We start from the raw sequence: 27,265 nt of genomic DNA on the forward strand, positions 1-27,265 counted from the left end.
TTGAATGAGCAAGTTCTTGCTTGGTTTTAGGACATCCTTGTCATTAGTTTGACACAGAAAGTACAGTTACAAAGCTAATAACTACATTGAAAGCCTAGTTTTGCAATGCTTCTATTTAGTGTTTGTGCTCCTCAAAATATGTGGGGTATATTCTCGAGTTGTGTTCCATTGTGAAGAGATGCCATGCACCCAAAGAGTAAGGAGAAATAGAAAAAAGTTATATTGCAGTGTTGTTTGGTACAAAGGTGGCAAGGAAGGAAATGGGCCTGCATGATTATTGAGCGATGGCACACAGAGTGAAGACACCCGTGAGATTTGATAGCTGGAGGGCTGTGAAAACAGGGATGAGTAACTTATGACTGATACAACAGAGAGGAGGAACCACAGGACAGATGCAGAAAACATAAAGGGGAGAAAAAGATAATTGGAAAGTGTAGGAAAGTCAGAGGAAAAGAAGAGAGGGGCTAAGAGTTAATGTGAAGGAAAGTTGCTAGAGAAGAGAGCTGGCTTACAGTGGCATGGCAGGAAAAGAGGGGGTGAGACCTGATGAAGTGCTCTTTTAAATAAGACTTTTAGGATTGCTTATCTAATTAAATCAGTGGAGCTCTGATTTGAACTAGCTGAGAGTTTGGCTAATTGCTTCTGATTCTATCTCTTTTGCAGGTAAGACATTTGAAGGGTGGGTGGATGGGCATATATATGCATGTGAGTTATATGTGTCTTATCTTGCACCCAAAGAAAGTAAATTATCACAGTGTCATAGCCAAGCAAGATAACATTTGCTATGTGTTTTGTGGTATGATGTACTATGTTAATCTTGAGGTGGGAATCTTCAGATCCTCAGACAAGTATAACCCAAATGGTGGCAATGCTGAGCCCTCTTTAATTCCACTGCTACTATGTTCCCTCAAATGACTGTCCATCCTGGATTGTAGTCACACTTCTGGACATTGGTAGTTTAGTTTTCATTTCCATTTGACTTTCTCTGTACTGATACTGCCAAGAGAAATGCATGGTCATGTTAGTTCTTTGATTACAGGATTCCTTAACTGTATTGATAGCATTGGAAAAAAAAAGATTTCTAGAATAAATAGAGCCCACCTAAAACTGGCCAGGATGAAGAGATTCCTATCTGCTATGCTGAGCTCAACCCTTATGAAAGAAATGTTGCTTTGCGGAAATGTGTGTTACAAAACTGTAAAGTTACAAAGTGGGATGATATTTTTAACAAAGTACTTGACTGTAAATAATTCTCACTATCACATATTTAAACAATGACATAGGAATATTAAGCAAAATATATTTTTCTGAGTAACAGTACTTAAGTTGAAAGGTACAACAGTCTTGTTAACAGTTTCTGAATTGAGAGGGAGAAAGTAATTAAAACACACGCTGTTTTCCACATCTAACTTACTAGAGAATAATTCTAGGTGAAAAAATACATTGTTGAGCTGTGCTTGTGCTTTGAAGCCACAGAAACAAATGGAGTTCACATACCAGAGTAGTTAGTCCCAGCCAGTTTCTGTCTCCAGCATATCAGCTCATAAAATTTCTCCTGTCTTTTTGTAATAGTAATAACACAACATATTCTTTAACTATTAGATAGAACAGGAGACCTCAGATGATTCAGGCCAGATTTTCCACACAAAAGATATGAACCTAGTTAGTAAGTGTGTATCTACAATTCTCCTCAACATATAATCTCCATTTGCTATCTTAAATGTTTTCTTGTATATAGAAATTCTTCAAGTTTCTACTGATCCCTCAACACGCAAAGCAAGTGTGTAAGTTCATGCGTGTGTCTTTCCATTGACTTCAATCAGGCGACTCCTGCACGTCATCCTGCACCCATTTTGGTGAGATGGGGGCTGCAAAGCAACTTTGAACCTTTAGGCAGGAACTTCTGCACAGGATGTGCTTTAAAGAACATTTTATCTATCTAGCCATTTTGAACACATAATTCAGTAACTGTGATACAATTCGTATTTTTAGTGGCTTTCAAGCTGTGAAGTTCCTCTTCCTTCGTACTCATACAATTTGTACATCTAGTTACATATCGAATAGGTCAGATGATTGTCACAATTATTTAGGTACCTCATGAGATTTTTCAGAGCTGTGTATTCCAACCTAGTTAGATGGGCTGATAGATATCTTTGGTAATCTCACTGGGGACATCCATAGGTGTTTGTATGGAAATATCATCTTGGGTTGACAAGAGACAAAGACAAGATCTGGATCTGAGCATCTGAAGCAAGAGAGGTTGGATTTGAAATTGGACCGCAGCTTTAAAAAGCTGTAGGGATAAGAGGATGAAGGTGAAGCAGTTGAGGGTCTAATCTTAAATTTTCCACAAAGTATGAGATTGTGAAAAAGTCAGTCTTTGGTTTGAAGTTATTAAAAAAAACCCTAAAAATTGTGGTGACTGTTATGGTTATTGCGATTTGCTAACACATGATTTGATATGTCAAATGTTGGTCAGAAGAGAGAATTGTGCTAATATAAATTCTCTCTCACACTGTTTTCCCCAAATCTTTCTTTGACAGTAAAATTACATAAAACAGTTTTAGCAAGCTATTTCAAAAGGGCTCAGGTTTTGTTAGGTTGCCTCTCTGATTGTAACAGCTCAAAATTTTAGCCATGACTGCATTTTTTGGATGCTCCCATAACATGCCCAGTAGCTAAGACTGAATTCATTGTCATGCTGTGTTTAATGTTCTGAGGTAGCTGCTACTCCACTTAAAAAAAGATTCAGCTGCCCATCATTGCCACTTTAGAGCCATTTTTCGTATGAATTGCAAGTTTTTCAGTGAAGTACAGAAACACCCTAGCTTTTCATCAGGAGACAAGGACAAAAGTACCACTTCCCTGAACGGCAGCCAATAAAGGGACAGAGGCTGGATTTCCACAGGGAAATACTATGTATGTAGATGAGTGATCTTGCAGTGAGCTTAAAATTATCTTTCCTTTTCTCCTTTCAGCTGTCCTGGGTTGGTTGGTTTAGAGTTTGCTCTAAAATATTACATTGGTGTAGAGGTTTAACATGACGTAGCATCATACTTTATTTCAATCTGAGCCCGTTTCTGGTTTTAATCATACCGTTGTGTCACGTATGTGAGTGAATTTCTGGAAGTACTGGAACTCTGACCCTGACAAGGTATAGACTAATGCCTCTTGACAATGCTGATATTTCAGTCCATTCTGTTACACTGTGGGGTTTTATTTAAAAACACAAAAAAAAAGCTGCATCTTAGGATTCACGTTTGAACAGGCTATGCTGGGTTTGGGTTTTTTTTTTTGTCCAGTGAGCCATAAGAGAGGCTAAAATGTTAGAGAAATGGTTGGGGATCTTAAAAGACAATAAATAAATGCTCTTTCTAGCATCTTAACGCTCTTACATATTTCTGAAGAGAAATTATCACTAATGTGTTAGTATTAGTTCTCCTATTACCTGATTAAGGAGTTTATAACCTTATGGTGAGACGACAGGCTGCTAGTTACTTCTTTCCCAGTGAAATATAGCCTGATATTCAAAACCAGAGGCCTGTGTTTGCCAGGTCTTGCTCTATAAGAGAGATCCTAATCTCAACAAGATAAACAGCTTAAATAAAAGTTGATGAAAGAACAGTCCGAATAGTGGATTATGCTCTAACAGTTTTACAGTGCTTTGCTTTAGGACAATTCTGTGCTTGCGTCCTTAGGGAAGTCGGTCAAAGAGCTGAAGTTTTCAGTGTTTACAGAATTGTATTCATCTTGATTTTTACCAAGTTAATTTCTGTTCAGTACTTGTGTATTCATTTTCATTTTGTACCGGGAAGAAATTATGGGGAAAGGGTTAAGAGCATGCTTGCTCTTCATCTGTTTTAAATCCATAAATGTGAGCCCCTGTGCTGTTTCTAGGTTTCAGATTACGCTCTGTGATTTATAGGAAAAGGCTGTTCTCCACAAGTTTAAGTCCCATGTGTTTCTCCACCATTGTAAAATAACAAATCCTTGAGAAAGCTTCCAGTTGCAAAAATTGCAGTTTTGAACTACATTTGTAACAGCTTTTTTTTTTTTCTGAAGTGATGGTATTGATGTGGGAAGTGAAGTCTCCTTGTCCTAATGCTATCTATCCAAGGTTTGCCATGCTTTTCATTGCAGCTTACACAAACTATAGCAACACCCTTACGTTTATAGTCTTCTATCACTTTATTTTTGGAGGATACACCCACTAAAAAATGCAGCTGTGAGCAGTCACTTATATCATTCTGCATAAGTTAAATCCAGAGCCCCTACAGAGATGGCAGGCCAGAAGGCACAGTGACCTAACGGTCCATCAGCCTCCAGTCCCTTCTAGTGTCTCCTGGTGTAAATCAGTGCAGAATTTGGCCTCATGTTTTTCAGTTGATTTCTGTGGCAATGATGGGGTTTTTTTGATACGGTATGATTTCATAATATAGTGCTTAGAAACAGCTTCACAGCAGCAACTTCCATCTTCTCTTTATCATCATTAAATGGCAGGAGAATCTGCCAATCATCTCTGTAGTAGAAAACAACATGAAAAATGTTAGGATTTCTGAAATAGTATTAGCACTGATTTTGGTAATGTAAATATTGCTATTCAGGTCAATGGCCTTTTCCTTACAGAGATTTTTTTCCTGCTATAATTCCTGTCTCTGCAACAGGAGAGCTGCTTTGCTTTGTCAGTCACAACTGTGTAATGCCTTTCATTCGTGTTGAACAGCTGAGATACTCTCCTGATTTACCTACTTTGCCTTGGTAGAATAGCCTGAACTTGCGAGGGTGTATGAGTTAATCTAACCTCTTGCTTGTAATTGGTTTTACAAAGAAAAAACAACTTTTTTTGTATGTATTCATCATTATTTAAAAATACATATGTTGCTGAGATGCAGGAAAAAACCAAAGGAGGTTCTGGCTAAAGTCATTGTGTGAGGTTAAATAAGTAGCAATGTGATACTGTTTTGACCTTCCATGGATCCCCTATGAACTGCGTCAGTAGTCGACCTAATAAAAGTTTATATCTTTTGTCTCAAAACAAAAGGTTAAATGGGACGTTATTAGTAGTATTACGTGATGAGTCTTAATTAAGATGTGGGATACAGCATATATTAAATTAGCATGTTAAAGTATTATGTAGAGTGGAAACAATTGATAATTAATGAGTTGATCATAATTTTGATGCTTTTACATCTCATACTTGGCATTAGATATTTTTGTGTGCAGGTTGTATCTGATGTGTATTCTGGGCAATGCAATTTAAGCAAAATAATAGAAAAGTCAAACTCAGCCTTGAGTTTGCAGTGGTCTTGTAACTCCCTACAATGAATACAACAAAGACCTACCATCTAGTGTTAGCAGCTTCTTAAGCATAATGAAGTAGTGTAACATCAGCCAGTTTAATATTCAAAGGTTATTGTAAGTTTAATAGGCGAACAATAGAGAGGCAAGTAACCATAGGCAATATGGTTATTTCTTCCTAGTGTCACTGATGGTAGCCCTGCATTTCCTTGTATAATTCAGAGCCATGAATGACAAGCTCTGCAAAAAATATTTTTTTTTAACCTGAAAAGATTGCTCTAAATCAGACGCTGCAAAATAATAATATCCATGGCTTTCCATGTGCACTGAACTACAGCTCCGTTGTGTTCTGTCTTCACCTTCTTTAGAAAAGGAGTTTAATGTGTCAGACTATGTCTGTAAGACAGTGCTGTACATTATTATTTACTTATCCCCTATCTCATTTGTGTTTAGTTACTTTCAAATTGCTTGGCCTGGAAACCATGTGAAAAAGTAACTGCCTTCCGACTCAACAAGATGCAGAGAGCAAAGAGCTGAATAAAGGTTCACTGTCATTTGATATGAGTATCAATATTAATTGGTGTTTGATAATGATATCACCAAAGTTGGGGAACAATAGCCAATTCTGACAAAATGGCAACTGGTTTTTATATTTTTTCCTGCTTTATCTACAGGGTAATTCGGTCCCCAAAATAATTTTGTCTTCCTCTTTTTTCCCCATGTCCTTTGTACAACTTTTCATACCCTGGTAACGGACATAAGTAAAAAACAGAATTGTGAAAATATACAGCAAAGGCAATTTAGGATGTGCAAGAAATCTCATGCTCTTGCCTGACTTCAACACAAACTTTTCTAGTCAGGGTTATGTTCTTAGCTAGCATCATTGTGGGCAGACCACAAAGGAAATCTCTGATGCTACATCTGTTTGCCCCAGCATACCATTAGCTCTGAAAACGTATGCATGATCTTTATTCTAGCTACAGCAATTTGTCTTGGTTCTAGACATACTATGTGTTGGACCATTTCCCCTAGGAGAAGCTGAACAAATTTGAGCATTGCACTCCAAAATCCTATGCTGCTTAGCTATTCTGGATACTCCTCTGTCTAGTCAGAAACCAGTTTTTATTTTGTTTGTCAGGATATGCTGAGGAATAGAGGGACAACTGGGAATGGAGTAGAGGCTCAGCATGCTTGAAAACTTTGCTTTTAAGGGTGTGTTTATCTTCCTTATCCTGGGTCCAGTCTCCCAGTATCACGTAAATGCTTTGCAGAAAGCTGTTCTTGAAAATCCACCTTGACTTACAACAATATAGTCATCATGCAGCAGTATAGATATTAGAGAGTTCGTACTTCGGGTGAGCTATGAAGCCAAGCCCCTGGTGAGACTTGTGTTGCCTGTCAGAAAAACAGCTTCCAAAAAATTCTGCACTTCGTGCCATCTCTTGCTGATCCACATGGCAGTTGTTATTTTTACCTGTGCTAACTAAAGGTCAGGAGAGTAATGGTTCTTTCCCTTCTCAGGCCTGCATTTAAATGTTAATTTCAGATTGCCTTGATATAAGCATATTTTAAAGGACTAGACTGATGAGCTCTATTTTCCAGAGTTGCTCTGAGTCTCAAATTGCTATTAGTGCCTGAAACAAGTCAAGTCACTTGAGGTTGTTTTCCCCTTCCCATATGAACCCCCACCTCCTGCTTCCCCACCGCCCCTTGGACACCTCTCCCAGGCCACCGGCACAGAGCTCGGGATTCTTTCTGACCTGCCGTATGCCTCTGATCAGGTTTCCCACCAGCTGCCATTGCTGCGTGAAGGCTCCCAAAGCAGGAGAAAAGCCCTAGTGCCATGCTGAAGCCTTCTCCAGCCGTACGCCAGCGTCACATCTCTGCTGAGATGCAGCTGAGACCTAGGGAGATCACATCACACTCCAAGGTGTGGGTGCTGAGCTGCCCACCCCACGGGGAGGCTGCGTCTTTCCAAAGGCTTCCCCCATTTACATACCATGTCTCAATGGCATGACCATGAAAAACCTACACAATTTTTTTTTCCTTTTTAAAACATTTCTTATAATTGTAGGCTATTTTTATTATGAACTCGAAGATATTAAAATATCAAAATCCTGCAAAGGCAATGTTATTTTTTAAACTTGTTGTTTTTTGTATGTCTCTTAAAAATCCAGAAACCAAGCCAAACCAGACTATCTGTAGAGAAAAGAGGATTGCTAGAACTACATGAAAGGATTTCTGAGTTAAGCCCGTGACTTTTGAGAAGGGAGACATGAAAGCTGCTGTAAAATAAAATACAAATCCATTAAAAGATGACTGTGGGTTTAAAATTACTTATTTTAAATTAAAAAAAAAAGACCAACCACAGATATTTGGGAGAACACATAGTGGGGGGAGGAGCCTACAAATATTAATTCAGCTTAAGCTAATTCGCCTGGGGCTATGTTCACATTCAGTAAATAGTAACCAAGATGTTTACTGGTTGAAGCGTTCACCAAAAGAGTGAATTTGACATTACTCTTACAGAGTATTCTTGCAGAGCAATTCTTTACTTTATAATCACTAATACTCCTATGGGAAGGCAGCCCCTGCATTCCCCTGGGTAGTGTGTTGGTTTTGCGTGGCAAGGTTTTGGTAGCGGGGGGGCTACAGGGGTGGCTTCTGTGAGAAGCTGCTAGAAGCTACCCCTGTGTCTGACAGAGCCAATGCCAGCCGGCTCCAAGACGGACCCGCCGCTGGCCAAGGCCAAGCCAATCAGCGCCTCTGTGATAACATATTTAAGAAAGACAAAAACAGTTAGAGAGCGCTTTTGCAGCCAGAGAGAGGAGTGAGAAGATGTAAGAACATCTGCAGACACCAAGGTCAGTGCAGAAGGAGGGGGAGGAGGTGCTCCAGGCGCCGGAGCAAGATCCCCCTGCAGCCCGTGGTGAAGACCATGGTGAAGCAGGCTGTTCCCCTGCAGCCCATGGAGGGAGGATGAGGGGGTGTAGAGATTCCACCTGCAGCCCGTGGAGGACCCCACGCCGGAGCAGGTGGAGACACCTGAAGGAGGCTGTGACCCCGTGGGAAGCCCGCGCTGGAGCAAGCTCCTGGCAGGACCTGTGGATCCGTGGAGAGAGGAGCCCACGCCAGGGCAGGTTTGCTGACAGGACTTGTGACCCCGTGGGGGACCCACGCTGGAGCAGTTTGCTCCTGAAGGTCTGCACCCCGTGGAGGAGACTCACGTTGGAGAAGGCCGTGAAGGACTGTCTCCCGTGAGAGGGACTCCATGCTGGAGCAGGGGAATGATGAGAGGAGTCCTCCCCCTGAGGATGAAGAAGCGGCAGAAACACCGCATGATGAACTGACCGTAACCCCCACTCCCCGTCCCCCTGTGCCGCTGGGGGGGGCGGAGGTTGAAGCCGGGAGTGAAGTTGAGCCCGGGAAGATGGGAGGGGTGGGGGGAGGTGTTTTAAGATTTGGTTTTATTTCTCATTCCTCTACTCTGTTTTGCTTAGTAATAAATAAGATGAATTCCCTCTCTAAGTTCGGTCTGTTTTGCTCATGATGGTAATTAGAGAATGATCTCTCCCTGTCCTTATCTCGACCCGTAAGTTTTTTTTTCATTGTACCTTTTCTCCCCTGTCTAATGAAAGAGGGGAGTGATAGAGCGGCTCTGGTGGGCACCTGGCCCTCAGCCAGGGTCAACCCACCACAGTAGGGAACAGAAATTATATTTTAAGACACAGGCATTTAAGTCGAAGCAGCTTGTATTTTTAAAATTAAACACTTGAAACATACTATTCTATAGAAATTATTAATCAAATGTCTTCATAAAAATCATTTGCTGCATTGAATTATTCAGTGCTTAGATGAACAAATGTATCTGATGAAAATTTAACTATTCATGACCACTTTGCAAGCACAAATAAGAGTTCAGTAGATGTAGATCTTTCATACCCAGATTACTTGTTCGCCAAGAATTACTAGAATGCCTTTGACTACTAAGACGAAAAAAGTTTTAAACATCTAGCTTACCTGCTATTTGTGATTCTCCTTGTTCTACATATATCTATAATTTCTGTGTTCCTATTGCATTTAAACCTGTGAAGACCCTGCAGGTGAGGACTGTGGGGGATAGGTGAATTCATGTCATTGGTCTTGTCACTAGTTTCTAACTTTACTTCCACACATTGATGGGAAGTCCAGAGGGCAAGGTCTAGTAAAGAATATCTGTCCATTAAAAAAAATACATTCATAAATTGAAAATGCTATGGGAGCATTTATGTAAACACTAAGCTTGGCTGAAACCCATATAATAAAACTTCAGTTTTGTAACTGGTTTGCTCTGCAAGTGTCATCATACTTTTCTAACACTTCTGGGCAGCTTTTACTGTTTTGTCCTTAAGATGGTTTTTGTGAATCATTTATGGGCCAGGGTATATTTTGAGAGCCCACGATAAATGTATCATAAAGATGGCAAACAACAGTTGCCAAGCTCTAGCAACAAATCAAAGGAAAAGCTGGGTCACCCACGTTGTTTGAAACAATCAGTGATTCTCATTTTGTTCCTGTGTACGGTGATCAAGCATTTCCCATTACAGAATACACAGCGATGTGACCTAATCCCTTCCAATTTATTCCATCTAAAACTTTGCCTAGTACGGAGAGACTCCAGTCAACTGTAATGGGCAGAGAATGACAGAACGTGTGAAAAGACAAGAATAACCTTGAGCCACAGCAAATTCTGTACCAAAAGCGCCTGGAGAACTAAAAATGAAAGATTTCATTAGACTTAGATGCACTAATGAAATGGCTTAATGTAGTTACTCTGAACCTCGTCCACCAGATTCTGTGACAAGGAACGCTTTCAGTGCCTAAATGGAAAAAATATTTCAGTTCACATGCACAACATATTATTAAAATCTGATGTGTTAAAGATAAAGTTCATCTAAATAATGATTAGTGCCAAAAACTTCAGGCCAACCAACTTCAGCCTTCTTTCTTAATACTTTAGTCTGTCCTAAGTCAGAAATTTAAGATGACTGCAGAGAATTTTAAAATGCTTGAAAACTGAGCTTGACTTCAAATCAGTGTTAGGTTTACTAAGAAATGGGCATTTTGTAAAAGTTATTATAAAGCTATGGCTCTCTCCTACTGAGTTTTCATTCTTGTTAAACTCATTCTGAATAGACAGCGTTGACCTTTTAACTCTGATAATATCAGCGTCCATGTACGTTGGGAGGTCTGTGCCAGACATTATGGTCCTGATAATAAAATGTTCTACAAATGAACAAAAAGGCAAGTGTTATAAATAGGAAATTAGCACCACCTTTCCTCTGTCTTGTTGCTTTAATATTTCTGTTAACACTAAACCAATATGTAGAACACCTTCCTGAGATGAAAAGGGGAACAAACTTCTAATGGCATTACAAAGGATTTGATACAAAATTCAGCAGCTTTGTAAGGACAATAAATATTTCTAATTAGTAATTGTTTTTCCTTTCTTGTTCTTTAGTGACAGAACTGTGTATTTCAGAATAGGGATTAATCTTCTAAAACTTAATTTAAAAAAAAAAGTTTTTATTTTTCTTGAAACATAAAACAACCAAACCGTGCAACTGCTTACTTCCCTTTTTTGTAAAGCCACCTGTTTCTTGTAACCAAAAATCTTAGCCTTGTTCCCAGAAAACATTTTTCTGGGGTGGCCCTGCAGGTCCCCTGGCAGGAAGGAGGCAGGCGGGTGCTGGCTGAAGCCAGTGACATTCACTGCGGCTGTCGGTGAGTGTGGGACTGGGGAGTGAGCCACACCTTGGGAAACCTATTGAGGTTTTGGCTGGCTATGTTGTGAAAAAATGAGTAATATTGCAGTCAAATGTACAAACAGCTCCGTTACAATAGTTTGGGGCATTTATAAATGTATAACAACTTTCCAACCAAATGAGAATGTCTGTAAAATTACCTGAAGTTCTTCAGCATGCTTGTTTTCTAAATTACATGAAATTCCAGTCCAGATTTCTGGTGGACTAATGAAGGGATCAGGTTTCCTCCAAATGACTTGTTGTAGGTTAAGTATCCTAACAACAAAAGGAGGCAGGAAAAACTAATGATTTCTAGTCATTTTATTCTGTCAGGCTTTCTTTTGTAATGTGCATGCTCAATCCATTTTATTTTGTTGCCGGGGTTTTTTTATCCTCATTTCTTATGCTTTGAGGAGTACCTGCATCTGCAACAGGTTACTTTTTCAGTGCACAAATGAAGCAAACCTAGTTTATACCTACAAATCATGTATGTTTGTATGAATCTATTGACCCTATTACCACTGGGATGGTTTTCTGTTGTTGGTGAGTTCTTATATCCTCCTTCAGTCTTCTGGATCATTCCTACAGGTTCTGACAATGTTACGGCTTCATTGGTGGCTTCAGGACTGAATTCTATGAGTTTAAGTCCACGGGAAATGTCACACAGTATGTACCGTGTTCAAGGTGATCATGATGTCGTGTCTGTATTGAGAAAGAAAATTATTGGTAGCCAGTGAAAGCTGTTGGCAATTTTTTCTTTGGAAAGGTACAGGCTGAGATGTTGTCTAGTAGTGGACGCAGTGATCTGTAGCTTGATTTTATGGGCATACAAACTACTTCAGTTTATTTTTGAAGGCAATGTGCTGATGGTTATTGGAATCACTCAAACGCTGATTGGCGAGTCCCTTCGGCTGTTGGTTATCATGAGATTAATGGGTATGGTGAGGGCAAGACTCAAAGCCTGACAAACGCTCAGGAGAGGAAAATAGCCTTGTTAACAAAAGGGCATAAACCTTCTCTGTGGACCCTGTTGCTAATGCACTTATCGAACAAGCTTTCTCCCAAAGTCAGGCAAAACCAAATGTGTAAAAAGATGAGGGATTTCAATCACAAGAGAGCTTAGCTCCCACAGCCACACTGAAGCAGGCAGGCTCTCTGGAGTATCCCAGTAGTCCTGGAAAACTCCATCCATAGGGGCTGAGGAAAGGCGACTCTGCCAACGGGGACTCGCTCTGCACAGCAGTACTTCTCCGAAGGGTGTCTCCCGCTTGCTGTGGGGATTCAAGCACGGCAAAGGTATGCTGCTGCTAGCACTCTCAGATGATGTCATTTCCTGCCACACTCCTAAAAAAAAAAAAAAAGTATTCATGAAACCTTTGCTCTGAGGCCAGTAATGTATTGAGCGGCTATCTGGCATCTAAGCATGCTGTATGTCCCCAGAGGTTGCAGACAGCCATTCTGTAGCCAGAATTCAGAGATGTCACAAGTGGCTGAACAAACAAATATCACCAGTTAATGGTTAAACTCTAAATTTACTAAAACACTTGTTACGAGTTTGCAAAAGAGATCAAACAAACGTGAATCATAACCTTGGCTACTAATTAAATCCTTTATTCCCTTCCCTCATCGCAGAAGCATTTAATCTTGGGGAATCAGGACAGCCTGTTGTGTAGAATTAGATTTTACAGCATAAGCAGAAACAAGCTTACTGTAAGGTTTCCTACTGGAGCTGGAAATGGGAAGGAATAAAATGAGAATATTAACTTTCCCTCCTGGCATGGAAGCTCATGTTAGCGCTGAACAATGATTGATGTAAAGTACCTGCATTGGAAAATCATTTTGGTGGTATAGTTTTCTTATTTCACTGAATGGCAAATATCATTTTATTATCTGGCTGTCTTGCTCATAGATGAGAGTCGTCATCTAGATAGAGAATGAAGGATTTGGTGTGCTTTACTAGTGACCGTCTGTCCCAAAGAAAAATATTGTACTTAGAAATAATGGACTGTGAAGAACACCCCAAAGGAAATGAGACATAAAACAAAATGCTACAAGCAGTTTTATTGCAGTTGAAATTTATTTCTATTTGTCATGTTTTTGTGTACGTTTATGTATAGGATGTATAGCTGCATGACAGTTAGGCTTTCATACCTTTGATATTTAATAGCAAATTAAGCAGCATTTATCTTTTTGGCTCCCATCTCTGTGAAGCAGAACTTAAAACCCCCAAACACTTAATTTCCTTCATTTTTTGGGGAAGTCATCCTTGTCCCTAGGAGCAGAGTGTTGCAGCAAGGACTCATAGAACAGAGATACCGTGAACTAGCATTAGGCTAACTCCGTTCACCAGGACTCGATCCAAACAGGCAGCCATCCCAGTCAGGGAGGAGTGAGTTTCCATTTTTGTAACACGAACCAGGATCTTGCAGTCAGGTCTGCGGGAGCAGGGTCCAGGAGAGAGTCTCTCCGAGACACCCCAGTTAGGCGCTAAGAGGGAAGGGCCTCCCTGTACAGATCCAACTGCAGATTCATGGTGCATAATTATTGAGGCACAGTCGCTTTATATAAATGCACTCACACTTTTTGCGATCTGTAGACCTGTGGTGAAAAGCTGTACATTATTAGTTTGGAAAGCAACCGTATTTAACACGGTAATCTTTTCTGTCATTGCTAAATCTGAATAATTTCTGTAACTGAAAGAAACCACCTGAGAGGCAGTATCTGCAAGCAGAAAATGAGAGCTCGTTCTGGTTCTGGTTTTGGCTTTGCAGAAAGCTATTTTCCCACTAAAATGTGTGAGTTTTCAGAAAGGGGATGCCCCAACTACACTTGCCATGCTGTTCAGAGGACAGGCATCCACCATTTGCACATGCAGAACTTCCGTTTGCTGAGGGAAATTTGTCCTGAGGAAATATGTGAATACTCACTAAAATTCCAGGTTATATTTAACTGAAGCGGCTTGGTGATACCATGCTATATCATACCAAAGACCCAGACCTGTACAGAACTTAAATATGACTTTTCCATCCCATAGTGAGTATGAATGCTGTCAGGTTCAGTACAGACAGAAAGCACGGCCTAGTGACATCTCAATATGCTGGTCTATCAGTATTACTAATAATAATTTTATAAAGACAAAGCATCTGGAATATCTAATTCTGCTTTTACGGCTGCTTCCCCAAAGCCATCACTAGAAGTCTGTTTGGGATGAGAGTTAGAAACGCTGCATATTCATGCATTTAAAAAGGAAATAAAGGTTGCACACATTCAAGCGCATCTTGATAAAAGTAATAAAATGAGCAAGTAGAATAAATCATCAATGCAGCTTAAATTTTTGATTTGATATTTTAATGTTCAGAAGAACAATACATCATTTTTGCAAGCCTTGAAAAATTTAAAATATCTGTTGTTCTTAATGAACTATTAAAAAATGTCAGATACTATGAGAATCTGTTATTTTAAAGCATAAAGAGCAAATTATTATTTTTTAATTGTTTTCAGTTCATGTGCATGAAGAAGGGGATATATTTGTTTAAAGACCTTACAGATTCTTTTGTCTTTATATACACTTACAGTTCAGATTTGAGATATGTAGATGTTGCATGCAGCTACCAAAGATCATTTGGATTGTTTAGCAGTCAACGACTCAAAAATCTTTAAAGTGTTTTTTAAAATAATTTTTGAAAACCGCATTTGTGTAAGTGAAGAAACATATCATACAGGACTTGGGGGAGGGAACACAAAAAAACCCACAAAAAAACCCCAAAGCTGGATTTCTAGAGTGACTGTATATAAAAGCTGTGCATGGCTGAATATGCAGAAACTTGATAGGTTGTTTTGGGTTTTTTTTTTTAATTTTTATGTGGAAATGAAGCTGGGAAAGATAGGTGGAGGTTTGCTTAGACATAGGAGGAGGTTATGTGGACACCTCTTTTTACTGTGAAATGTATGCAAACGTAGCATAGGTCAGATAAAATCCTGGGGTTTTATAGCCTTCTTGAAAGGTGGGGAAGGTCAACACAATAATGTGTTGTGCTCCCGGGCTGAATCGCAACTACTTACATTACACATTCACGTGTTAGTGAAGCATTTACTGCAGACTGTTATATTTATTGTCTGGATGGAGATGCTCTTTCACCCCACTCACCTTCCTCGTTTTTCCCACAGGCTACGAGAACACCACCGCGCTGCAATTAAGGTGATTCGTAGGATGCAGTATTTTGTGGCAAAGAAAAAGTTTCAGGTGAGCTGTGAATAGAAAGCTCCTTTTCTAAATCAACCCTTTTATTCTCCTGATTCATTGTTTCTTTTAGAAACTTAAGAGAGACTAACACAATTCATTTCAGTAATGGTGAGCTACACCCACTATTCTCTTCCTCCTTCAATAGGGTGGTTGTTTAGCAGCAGATTAGTCAACTGTGGATGCACTGGAAATAGGCTAAACTCCTGAAATGCAGCCTGAATTAAAATGTTATTTTCTGCTAATGGACTTGACCCTTAACCCTCTGTTATCGCTGTCTCTTTCTCGTGGTGCAAACATTCTCATATGTCTCCATTAATTCTGAGCTGTATGTTACTGTCATGCCGAGGCAGTAGGATTAGAGATTAAAATACTGCCTCAGCCTTGTTTCTGTCTCTTACTCAATGATAATGAAGTCCTGATAAGAAACCCGGGGTGGAAATTTGTTAGCGTATTGGAAGGTTTCTCCTTCCTTTTCCCTTCTCCCCTCTGCATAGGTAGGAGATGACCTTCCCAGTTTGTGAGATACCGGTTCTCTTTACTCCTCTAGACCTCACTGACATACGCTTCCAATGTGCCACTTCACTTGCTGTGATGTTGCGATACCATAAGCATTTAACAGTAGCTAATTAACCTTGTTGCCTGGTCTGAATAAAAAATTCTGCCTGCAAACTTCCTAAGAATGTGGTTTCTAAATCAATTTCATTAATCCAGTAAAAACACGTCAACAGCCTTCAGCTTGATTTAAACCAGGTGAATATATACATGTAAGAAATATATTGCTTTTCTTAAAATTAATTAAAAAGGGACAGTCTCTGGAGAACAGGCTTCACAACTGAAAACCAAAGAAAGAGAGGGGCTTAACTGCCCACATCCATATGACCTTGGCACTACTGCTTGCAACAGACTAAAAAACTTTCCTGCCCTTAATCTAGACCACCCGCAAAAAAGGGAGGATGTTTTTTTTCCTTCACATCTGAAGGGCACAAAGTTTACAATCAAAAAGATGATGGCGAGGATGGTGATGACCAATAGTCCAAGAGATCATTGTTTCTGTAAGGCTGGTACTTCAAAATGATGATTCTGACTTCCTCATTGAAATTTAGAAGCACTGAATTCTTCAGCAGTTTTCTGCTTTGAATCTTTTTATTTTTACTAAAATTCATGAGCTACTTTATGGCTAAGGTTGCCTGAGCTTTCCAAAAATTCATTTCAGCTATGTATAATGTATTCAGACTGTCACTATTTAGGCTGAAATCTCCCATGTCTGGGGTTTTCTTGGAGAGAGCCCTTTCAGAAAGTTTCTGCTAGCACATTTCACCTGTTATTTTTATTAGACTAAAATTAAGAAAAGCATAATGTCTGGACTAGTTGAAAATAATTTTTATAGTCATTTTGTTGAGAAGCTCCTTAACACTTGCTTACCAGCACTTGTAACTTGGCAAGGGACGTGGCCCATTCCAGTGATGTGTCCACTGACATTCTGTGAAAAACCACCTAAATGTGGCCAGTGCCATTAAACTTTAATTTATTCTCATTCTAAAAACTGACTGTAATCCTTTGCTCTGTGGCAATTACTGAATTTTTGCTCTCATAAATTTAGATCATAAAATATTTGCCATGGTATTAACTAAACTGCTTAGAAACAAGAAATCTACACATTATATATCTACCTCCCAAGTGGTATTTGTCAAAAACAGATTTTGAAAATGCTTGAACACTGTGTGCAACATTATCCACCTGGCAAATAAATGAAACTCCCCTGCGGCAGATGATTTGATAGAAGCTGAAAAAGCATTTGACTGAAGAGAATGGGACTATTCAGTTCATGCTTAAAACTTGTTTGTACTCGGTATCCCTGGTTGCTAATCTGGCTTCTCAGTTGAACTCTCGCTTTCACGTCTGCAAAAGACCTGCTCTTGGCCATCTACAAAATACCTCAACAAGGTTGTCTCTCATCCTGCTTTAGTAGCGTTTCTTCTTCTTTCTATCAATATTAGTTATTCCTAAAGAACTAAAAATGTCAGTTAGGCTGAAGTGAAATGTACCTCAAGTCACTGCTACGTACAAGTGATACACTGCTCTTTCTGTCAGAAGCAGAATCTCCCAATAGAAACGTACGGGGGATATGTGATACTTCTCCATAATTTGTGAATACAAGGTTATGACTGGGTTTAAAGATTTGGAGAGCACCAAATGTACAGTTTTTCAGAAGCACCTAGGTAACTTAATGCACAAACTCACCTTGAAATTCAAGCTACGAGGTGCTTTTGAAAATCTCTCCCGTAATTAAGAGATAACCACTGTCATTATTATTTCCGCAAAAGTATGTTGTAAATCTGCTTTGTTCTATTGTATGCACAGAAAATAGTCATAAAAAATTAAAATGTTTAAACATGTGCCAAGTAATGACTATACAGTTTCTAATAACCAGTCCAATGCAATATCTGAAATTAAGGTAAAGCAGAAGATGCATTTTAAAAATGTATCTTTCAGCATTTAAGAAGTCTGCATAGTTGTTTTCTGGCAGATATTTGCCTTCTAAGCTTTTTGTGTTTATGGGAAATGTATCTTCCTAAAAGAAAAATCAGATATTTTTTCCTATGACTTTTGAAAAAACCCACAAATTTCAGCTGAAGTCCATTGGACATAAGTAATTGCAAGGCCAGCACTTAAAAGGAGTATTTTTTAGAGATGCCTCTGAAGATTTTCAGGAAGGGAAGCATAGGAAGAAGGAGAGGAAGAGGAAAATTTTGCAAAATAGGTCCCAGCATGAACCCAGCATGGTTCTTAAACTATACCAGCTGTTTGCAGGATACACCTGTATGCCTGAATTTGCCTAAATATATTTTTTTAAAAGGTCCATTAATAATGGGGTGACGGCACCACAAGGACAAAAGTCAGTTAGAAAGCAGAGCCTTCCTGTTTAAAAAAAAATAAATAAAATAAATAAAGAGAAGCTAAAGAGGGATACAAAGAAATTTCAAAGGACATGAAAAGCAATTTGTGAAGCATCGCACTTGGGCATCATTTCCTCATTAAAAGGAGGGGAGAAATTTATGCTCTGTTTTAAAGTCCAGGTTTGAATATGTTCCATGTGATAATGTCCATGTAAGAACCCAGCATAATATTATAAAGAATTAATACCTTTTTTATGGATGTGTTTATGCTCTTGTAAAGTCTGTAGGACTGTTTCAAATTGTGTAGGAAAGATGATATTCTACTAGTAGTCAACACAAGTCCTGTGCTTCAGTTAAGGTGAATGGCTCACGGTTAAGGAAGGATTCTATAGATTATAGGCAAAACAGTACTTAGAAATTAATGGTTTTCTAGGCTTTGTTGACCCCACCTTAGTTTAATATATTAATTATAGATCAGATGTCTTTGGCACAGTCTAACCTTACAACTGAATTTCAGAAAGAAAATCACCGTGCTTGGTTATTCCATTAGCTGGATTTATGAGTAAATAACCGTTCTCTTCCAATTAGGAAAGCTTCTAAATGTCTTAAGACTTACGCACATGGATACAACTGCAATATCCATCACAGATCCAGAGACCAGGGATTTCATCTGGTTTCCCATTGTCGTTTTGAAATCTTTTTTTTCTCTTTCCATGTAAATTCTTCCTGTTGAATAAATCAGTTTCCTTCTAAAATACATTTTTAACTCGTGTTATGTTTTTCACCATGGCAAATATTCTATACATAGCATAAACAGGTTGCAGTTCCGCTGATGATGTAACTGTTGCCTGGTTTGTTACAATTTCACTGGAAAATCTTGCATTTATAGTCTTATAATCCATCATCTTATGTAATTCATTTGTCGTGGTATGAATCATGAATTGTGCGTGTAATCTCTTCTAATCTCCATACTGGGCTGTACCAAACAATGTAGTTCAGAGTGTTCTGTGCTTCAAAAGACGTTCTAACCATTTTATTTGACTGTTATTTGGTTACATTTCCCAGAAATTCCCCTTGCATGGATTCCCCTCTCCCTTTCCCAGGTCTGCCTCCCTGCGCAGGCAGTTACTAGGGAACAGCCATGGCCAGTGGTGCACATTTAATATTTGGTGTTGGCTTTTGTGTCTTTTGCAAACTTTTGTATATGATGGAGGAAATTTTAACCCATTTAAGAAGATTTTTGCCATGAGTATTAGTTAATTAGCAGGGGGCCGCAAGTAAAGAAGTGAAGAAGTTAAGGAAAGCTGTGGGGTGGGCTTTACTTTTCTTTCTTTAATACTCATCCATTGCCCACTGCAGATTGTTTTCCTTTTACAAAACTAACATGTTGTCAACATCAAGAGTATTTTCTCTTGAAAAATCAGCTTTCAATATGAAATAATTACAGAATAATCAGTACCGACTATTAAATACCCTATCCTACTCAGAAATTAAGCTTCATTCATAAATTCCATTTACTCCAAGTTTTCAGTTCTTGTTTTAAAGAAGCAGCAGCAGCCCAGTAAATGAAAAACAGGGAGGGACATACCTACTCTTTCTACTGTCAGACACCTGCATCACAGTACAAGGACAGCTCTGCACCTTTGTTCTTACTGAACAGCTTTTCTGAAGCTGGAGTTTTCAAGCTGATCTTGCAGATTTCTCTCTTGCTTGTTTATAATACAAAAATAATCCAAAAATTCTTTTTTTTTTTAATATATATATTGTCATGTTTATAGTACTAGTCCATGGAAAGACTTATGGGCTTAAGCCATCATTGAATCATATTTCTTTTCTTTGTGGATGTTATGATTTATATGTATCTAAGCAGTCGGGATTCCTGGGAATTCCTCTGTGTGCTCTTTGGTTAGATTGAAGCAGTTCCCATTCCTGTTTAGCCTTCCACTAGACAGTATCTTACATTCACCCAAGGTTTGCAGTTGGCTTTGAGGAATCTGGCAGACTGAAATACATAATTTGTTTGATGAAGTGATATTATTAAAGTAATGATTATTAAAGTAATGATTCCTAAAATGTGGGAGCTACCTCCCAGGTAGGTGCAGGAGACTCAATGAAGGTGCCACAGCCTGGTTTTTATATTGTATCCTGCTTTCCTTTGGCTTAAAAAAGAAGGTATTTGTGGCATGGAAAACCTGCGGCTTGTGAAATAAGGTCAAGCAGTGCAGAGGCATCTCCTGCTTTTGAAGTACAGGTGACAAAATATTTCTGAGACCTCAAATGGGATACACATTCTGGTATGTTAAAAGCTACCACTGTAAACTCTTTTTCTTGTTCTCAAAAGATGCAAGAAAGGAAAAGTTGTAACTCGGTGTTACCAAGGTTTTTACTAAACCTTGAAAATTATCTACAGAGTATCTATAAACAGCATAATGAGTCAGAAATGTAGAATCGTAGAATAGTTTTGGTTGGAAGGGACCTTTAAAGGTCATCTAGTCCAACCACCCTGCAATGAGCAGGGACATCTTCAACTAGAGCAGGCTGCTCAGAGCCCCGACCAACCTGGCCTTGAATGTTTCCAGGGATGGGGGATCTACCACCTCTCTGGGCAACCTGTTCCAGTGTCTCACCACCCTCATCGTAAAACATTTCCTCCTTATATCTAGTGTGAATCTACCCTCTTTTAGTTTAAAACCATTACCCCTTGTCTTACCGCTGCAGGTCCTGCTAAAGTCTGTGCCCATCTTTCTTATAAGGGCCCTTTAAGTATTGAAAGGCCGCAATAAGATGTCCCCGGAGCCTTCCCTTCTCCGGGCTGAACAACCCCAACTCTCTCAGCTTTTCCTCATAGGAGAGGTGTTCCCTCCCTCTGATCATTTTTGTGGCCCTCCTCTGGACTCTTTCCAACAGCTCCATATCTTTCCTGTGCTGGGGACCCCAGAGCTGGATGCAGTACTCCAGGTGGGGTCTCACAAGAGCAGAGCAGAGGGGCAGAAACACCTCCCTCAACCTGCTGGCATATCATTTATTGTTACTGTAGTGTTTGACTGATTCGATGAGCATCTTTAAGAAAAAGTTTTCTACCCAATCGTAAGTTCAGGTGTTACTGTTCAGTCTAATGTGTGAAGTTTACACACACTCCTCTCCTCTCTCCTCTTTTGTGTTAGAGCTTCATTGCTGCTTCTCATACGTAGCTCTGATATTGATTGGACTCTAGTTTCTAAATGTAGGATTAAGATATTTTTAATTTGTCACTGCACTTCAACAAGTTCATTCACTTGCTTTCCAGTTAGTCTTGGTGTTCATTGGTTAAAATCACGATCTTTAATACTACACAAAAGTGTTTTTGTTACTCATAGGTCAGATTAAGGCCTTCCCATGTATGAAGGGCAAATTACAAGACACAGGGCTTTCTCCCTGGTCATTCCTTGCACCAATATTTTCCCAGTATTTCCCAGTAGATTTGAAAGCTCGGCCAGTCTTTCTGGAAGAAGAAATCAGTCATGCACCTTCAGCCAGGACCCTGCTCTAACCTTCCCATGGTAAGCGCTTATCTGAGAACTCCAGCTGTCTTGCTGCTGACTGAGAATAAGGGCTTGCATGTGTGAAAGACCTCTTTATTGTTCGGTGGCCGATGAGTATGAACCTTATTTCCAGAAGAAACCAAAGTGACCACAAACTTCTGAGCAAAATTCCAGATATACTTTTTTGGCCCCAAGTTCTTTTGGCCTCAGGTTCAGTGGATAATCTCTTGAAAGGCATGTAGACCTGCAGTAACAAAAAGGTGGATGAAATCAGAACTGTCATAATTATTCCACAAAAAATGTATGATCATGGCAACAGTCAAAATATCTCAAATGTTTGCACAGTGTTAAAAGGGTTTAAAAGAACTCACTATTTACTCTTGAAAAAAATCTACATTACCATTTACCATTCCTACATCCCTGTGGCTTAAAGGCATGGGTTTTGTTTTTTTATTTTACAGCAAGCTAGAAAGCCCTATGATGTCCGAGATGTTATTGAGCAGTATTCACAGGGTCACCTCAACCTGATGGTGCGAATCAAGGAGTTACAGAGGAGGTATGTCAATAAAGTTCAGTGTCTGTATCTGTAAACACCAACAGAGGGATGTTTGTAAATAAATCAGTGATTGGGGTCAGGGATCAAAAACTGACAGGGTTACAGGTGTCATATTGGTAAGACTGCAAAGGTACAGAATACAAAATGGCATTCAATTAAAGTTTTCTTTTCATGCAGGAAGGAAAAGGTGAAGAGCTTAAAAATCTCCTGATCAGGACATGCAGTTTTCTTTATACTTACATACATTGCCTCAGTCCCTGCTAGCTTTGACTATACACTGTAATCCCTATATGTTAGGGGCTGTATTATAGGTACAGAGTGAAATACCGTTGCTGCTCTGATAGAATTGCACTTAAGAGCAAACTAAGAGATGACAGATAGACGCAACAGGCAAGCTGCAGAAGAACAAGGAAAAGAGGAAACAATGGTGTTCACATGGAAAAGCTATGGGCATGGTACAGCTTTACAGTGGTTAAAACTGCTAAAACCCAATATAAGTCTAAGGCCATTTTGTTACTATTTTTTTTTAATTTCAAGCTATTCTTAGCCCAAAGCAACTGCTTCACTTACAGTACAAACCAGAACTATTTGAACTTCCCTTTACTTGTTTGTGAAGAGGTCTCCCCCTCTCCAGCAAAAATGCTGTTTCAGGCTGGTAAAAACTAAAAATTATCCTTTTTGTTTGATAGGTTGGACCAGTCCATAGGGAAGCCATCTCTTTTTATCTCCGTCTCAGGTAAGTTAATATGAAGGATGTGTCTAAAGTTAATCTGATGAAGATATAATTAATGGAAAATACTTGTTAAAATACTGTTTATTTTATCGCCAAATTTTTAAACAGTGCCAACCAGTTGTGGTCTGAAGTTTAGGTATCTACGATAATATTTAGTCATCACTATCTTTAAAATAGGGTTGTTCTTAATTAGATATTTAAAGCACCTACTTTCACAGAAGTTTTCAAAATGTTGGCTCTAATCTCTCCAAGACTCACCATTTTCAATAAAATTTTCAATAAAAAATTATTATGATCAATTGATTATGATTACAGAGTTCCTGTGAAATCAGTAATATTCACACAGAGCTTTGATAGCTTTGAAAAGAGACTGGAAAAGGAGCACAAAGTACTAAGTTTGTTTCTGACAAGTCTGGCTAATGAAAACTCTGTTAGTGTCATTTTCAGACTCATGTTTCTATATAGTTTATAGGGGGACAAAAAAGACAAAATGTTACCCAATGCATTGTTCAAGCTGTCTGTAGAGTCTTTTGCATAGTGCCAGATTGGTTTTAAATGGCAATTAAGACATTAACTAAATTGGGAACAGTTTTGTTCTCCCAGGTTAAAGCATAAAACTCAGTTTGAAAGTGCCTTAAACTTAAGGGCTATTAAAAGCCATGGCGTGGGCTAATGCTATAAAAAGAAACAAAAAGCTGCTTTTAAGGAATAAAACTACCAGCCTGGGAAAGGTGTTCAGTTACACCGCGTTGGTGGGCTAGTTAAACACACCCTGTTGTGGCTTGCTGCTATTTTGTTATACCACCATATATTAATTTGAAAATGTTTCTTGTTCCACAGAAAAAAGCAAAGATCGAGGGAATAACACGATTGGTGCCAGGCTGAACAGGGTGGAGGACAAGGTAAGCCTCAGTTAGACTGGCAGTGAATGAGGATATGGTCTGTGATTGAACAGTGCTTGTTTCATAGGACGTGAGGGAAATTTCAGCTTAAAATAGAGTTGAATGTCTGGCTTTTCCAGGTGATGGAGCATAATTTTTGTTGCAGATTGCATTTTTGGTTCTTTCTTGTCATTTTAACAGAATAAGAAAAAAAAAACAGGCTCTAATTGATTTCAGTCTCTTTTGGGATGCGCTTGGGTTTTTGATTTTTAGTTGTATATATTACATGTCTCAGTGCTCTACTTCCTTCCTTCTCAATAGATAAAAGGCTCTGTTCCTTTAATACCTCAGTATATTATGGTCCCTAAGATTTCCCTTTGATCGTTGCTCTGTTGTTTATATAACTCCACCTACAATTCCTTGTTCTGTCCTGGTTTTCATTCGTTATGACAAATGGAGTTTCTCCTTTCAAGTGACGTGAAGCCAGAAAAAAATCAGACTTGTTCTATAATCTCAAATTAACAGTCAAGTGATTTGTAACCCTTTATTTCAATGCTGGCAGTGCTTGAAAAATTAAATGACAGGTGGAGGCTATGTTGTTATTAAAAAATACAGATTTGCCTACATTGGTATTAAGGAAAGAAAGGGAGGGTTAAGAGAAATGGTTTGAAGATCTCTTATAGTGATTTCGTGAGAGGGTGAAAGAATTTCTTTACCTTAGGATTATTTCACTCATGTAGCTAAACTGTTCATTTGGTATTAAGGAGTGGGTTTTTTTCTTGAAGAAAAGAGCTTTCAGATTGTTTCTTCCATAACTGGAAGTATGTGATAACCTCATGAAGGATTTGTTCTGAAGAAATATCCAGCAAATGTTCTGCAAACGAAAAGAGTTGTGAGCAACGCATCCCAAACGATGCAAATTGAACACCCTAATCTGTACTGATTCACTTGTGACATATCCGTTCCTTACACAATTCTCCTTAAATACTTACGATAAACTTACTTACGAACAATAGTACTCAGAACTGTACTTCAATCTATTCCAAATAAATGGCATTTTAAAGGGAAGAGGTGCCTCTTGGTATATAGGGTAACACATAGAAAGGGTGAAATAGAAGACAGGAAGGTACAGTGCATTGTGCACGAAGAAGAATCACTGTGCAGTGCTTGCTTGGATCTGCGGTTGGTAAGTGTTCTTACACATGGAAGCCCTTTCCAGAAAGTTTGGATTACATTTATTTATTTTCTCTCCATAATGTCAACTAAAAGTGTGGAACACTAAAAAATGTCTCGTGACTTGTGACAAAGAGCAATGACTTTTTAGTTTGGACAAATAATTCTCAAATGACAGCTAAAATAGCTTCTCAGTGCTATTTGTAAAATCTCCAACGAGCCTGGGAAAGCTTTGGTGTTGTGGCTCAGAGATAAGCTGTTTTGGGGTTATTAATTACTCTTTTTACATCCTTACAAATAAGTACACCGTGGATTTATAGTGACTGTTGTTTTATGTCTTGTAATGGGACTGTAAAACACTCCCTGTTTAATTTTAGTATAGCTGGGTTAAATTTTAGCCTTGTTTTAAGTAACAGACCCTTCTTTCTTTGCAGTTGTATGAGGTCATGTGTGGTTTCAGAGTTGTATGTTATCTGCCCTATACAGCTAGTCCTATCTGCAGGAATTTTATCTGAAAGTAGCTGAAAGGCTAAAAATAGAGAATTTCGGTTGGACTTGGCAAATAGTGGTGTTCATGAAAACACGCTGGCAATGCTGAGATCACATTTTTGCTGCAGCTGCAGATGGTGGCCAAAGCTAGTTTTTTGGTATATTTGCTCTCAGAGATTGGCCTTCTCTTTCCCGTAAAGTATATGGTACCTGGTATGCTTTCAACAAACAATTAAATCCTTCCTGAGATGAGCACTGTATAAAGGCTATCTGTATCAGCTGGTTTTTAAGGTGACTACATATTTTAAAAAGTTATATCCCATTTGGTTTCTGAATTAGTTTTGGATCTTCGACTTCTGATGGAGAAATTTTCGGTGCTGCAGGCTAGCGTTAGCATCTGACCACCTTTTGTGCATTTGAAAAATCTCCTTTAAGTCACTTTAAAATGAGCCATAGCCTTCTGAAATTATTTGGACACTCCTGCTACAGCGAGAAATTACACAGTACTTCCCATGCCACAGGCATAAGCTGAGTTCTTCTAGTAGATCTTTCTCGGTGATGGTTAGTATACTCGTTGCAGCAGAAGGCTGGCGTGCAGTTGTCAGAAAGTCTGTTAAAGCAGAAAGTCTGAGAAGAAACCCTGAACCTTCCTTTTTTAAACTTTTGGGTGGTTCTGCTTATGGATGTCTGCTGTCAGCACAGGATCTGCTACTTGCACATCACAGAGGCAGAATCCAATTTTATGCATATTCCTACAAGCTTTTGTGGAGGTGGATTTTAACTTGAGAAGCTTTTACAAATATATCTAATTCTGTCTTCAAGAGTATTTAATCATTTTTCTGGGACATCGTGTCACTCTTGCAAAGCTTTTGTACTTGTGGCACAAGTGAACGTGCTCTAGAGGCACAGATGTGGCTGGCAGTACAGAGGGGAAGGTACCTGAAAGGGACATTTTAAATATAAAATGCTTAGAGTCAAACAGCAGTATATTGACAGGAATTATACTTTATGGCACAAATCTGAAATTCAAAGGTGGAAATCAGCAAAAATTAATGTTTTCTCCTTTTAAATTTTGGAACATGTTTATTTGGAGGGGGTTGGTATCTGCAGAGTCTGTTCATCTTGTGCACTGAGTGAAACTTTGACCTTGAAATATATACAGTTTGTGATAATGTAACTAAAGATCGTTTCCTAATATGCACAAGCCAGGGGGAAGAATCACGCTTGCAGGAATCTTCCTGCAGGTTCCTTCCCATAGAATTTTTTAATTCTGGCAAGCAACTGGAAAAGGTAGTTTTGTAAACATAACCAGAAACCACGCAACCCAATAGGCCTTCGTGCAAAGAAATCACAATCCAACGTATAATCACAGCATATTTGGACTTTGCCATTGTTCTCTGTTGCTATAAAGCTGTGGGTAGCAAATGCTATGTTGTTCTAAAGGTGTATTGCCACGGCTGAGCGCAGATAGTTGCAGGCACCCGGCGTGCCCACGGAAGGCACATAACTGCGGGCCTGCAGTGCCCAGGCTGAGCTCATAAACCCCGCTAAGTAGCAACAGTCCAAGCGTGTGCACGTAGATACGCCGATACAGTCCCTCAGAGAACGTTGTTGAGCAGGATTACAGCAGCAAATCAATTTATTTGTGGCAACCCGCCTTCTCTCTTTTTATCCTGAAACATCTGTGAGTG

The 27,265-nt window shown here is 39.1% G+C and overlaps 1 protein-coding gene across 3 annotated transcripts in view; it reads left to right on the forward strand.

Annotated features, from left to right (window-relative positions):
- The window catches only part of KCNQ1 (potassium voltage-gated channel subfamily Q member 1), a 371,004-nt gene that overhangs the window by 242,811 nt on the left and 100,928 nt on the right, over positions 1 to 27,265 (forward strand). For all 3 annotated transcript variants that reach the window (XM_075754949.1, XM_075754948.1, XM_075754950.1), the window contains 4 exons: positions 15,249 to 15,324; positions 22,204 to 22,298; positions 22,988 to 23,034; positions 23,872 to 23,933. In XM_075754949.1, the coding sequence (XP_075611064.1) occupies positions 15,249 to 15,324; positions 22,204 to 22,298; positions 22,988 to 23,034; positions 23,872 to 23,933 (280 nt within the window). The remainder of the gene's footprint in view (positions 1 to 15,248; positions 15,325 to 22,203; positions 22,299 to 22,987; positions 23,035 to 23,871; positions 23,934 to 27,265) is intronic.

This window comes from Balearica regulorum, chromosome 5, assembly GCF_011004875.1.
Source record: "Balearica regulorum gibbericeps isolate bBalReg1 chromosome 5, bBalReg1.pri, whole genome shotgun sequence".
In the NCBI taxonomy this organism is placed as follows: Eukaryota; Metazoa; Chordata; class Aves; order Gruiformes; family Gruidae; genus Balearica; species Balearica regulorum.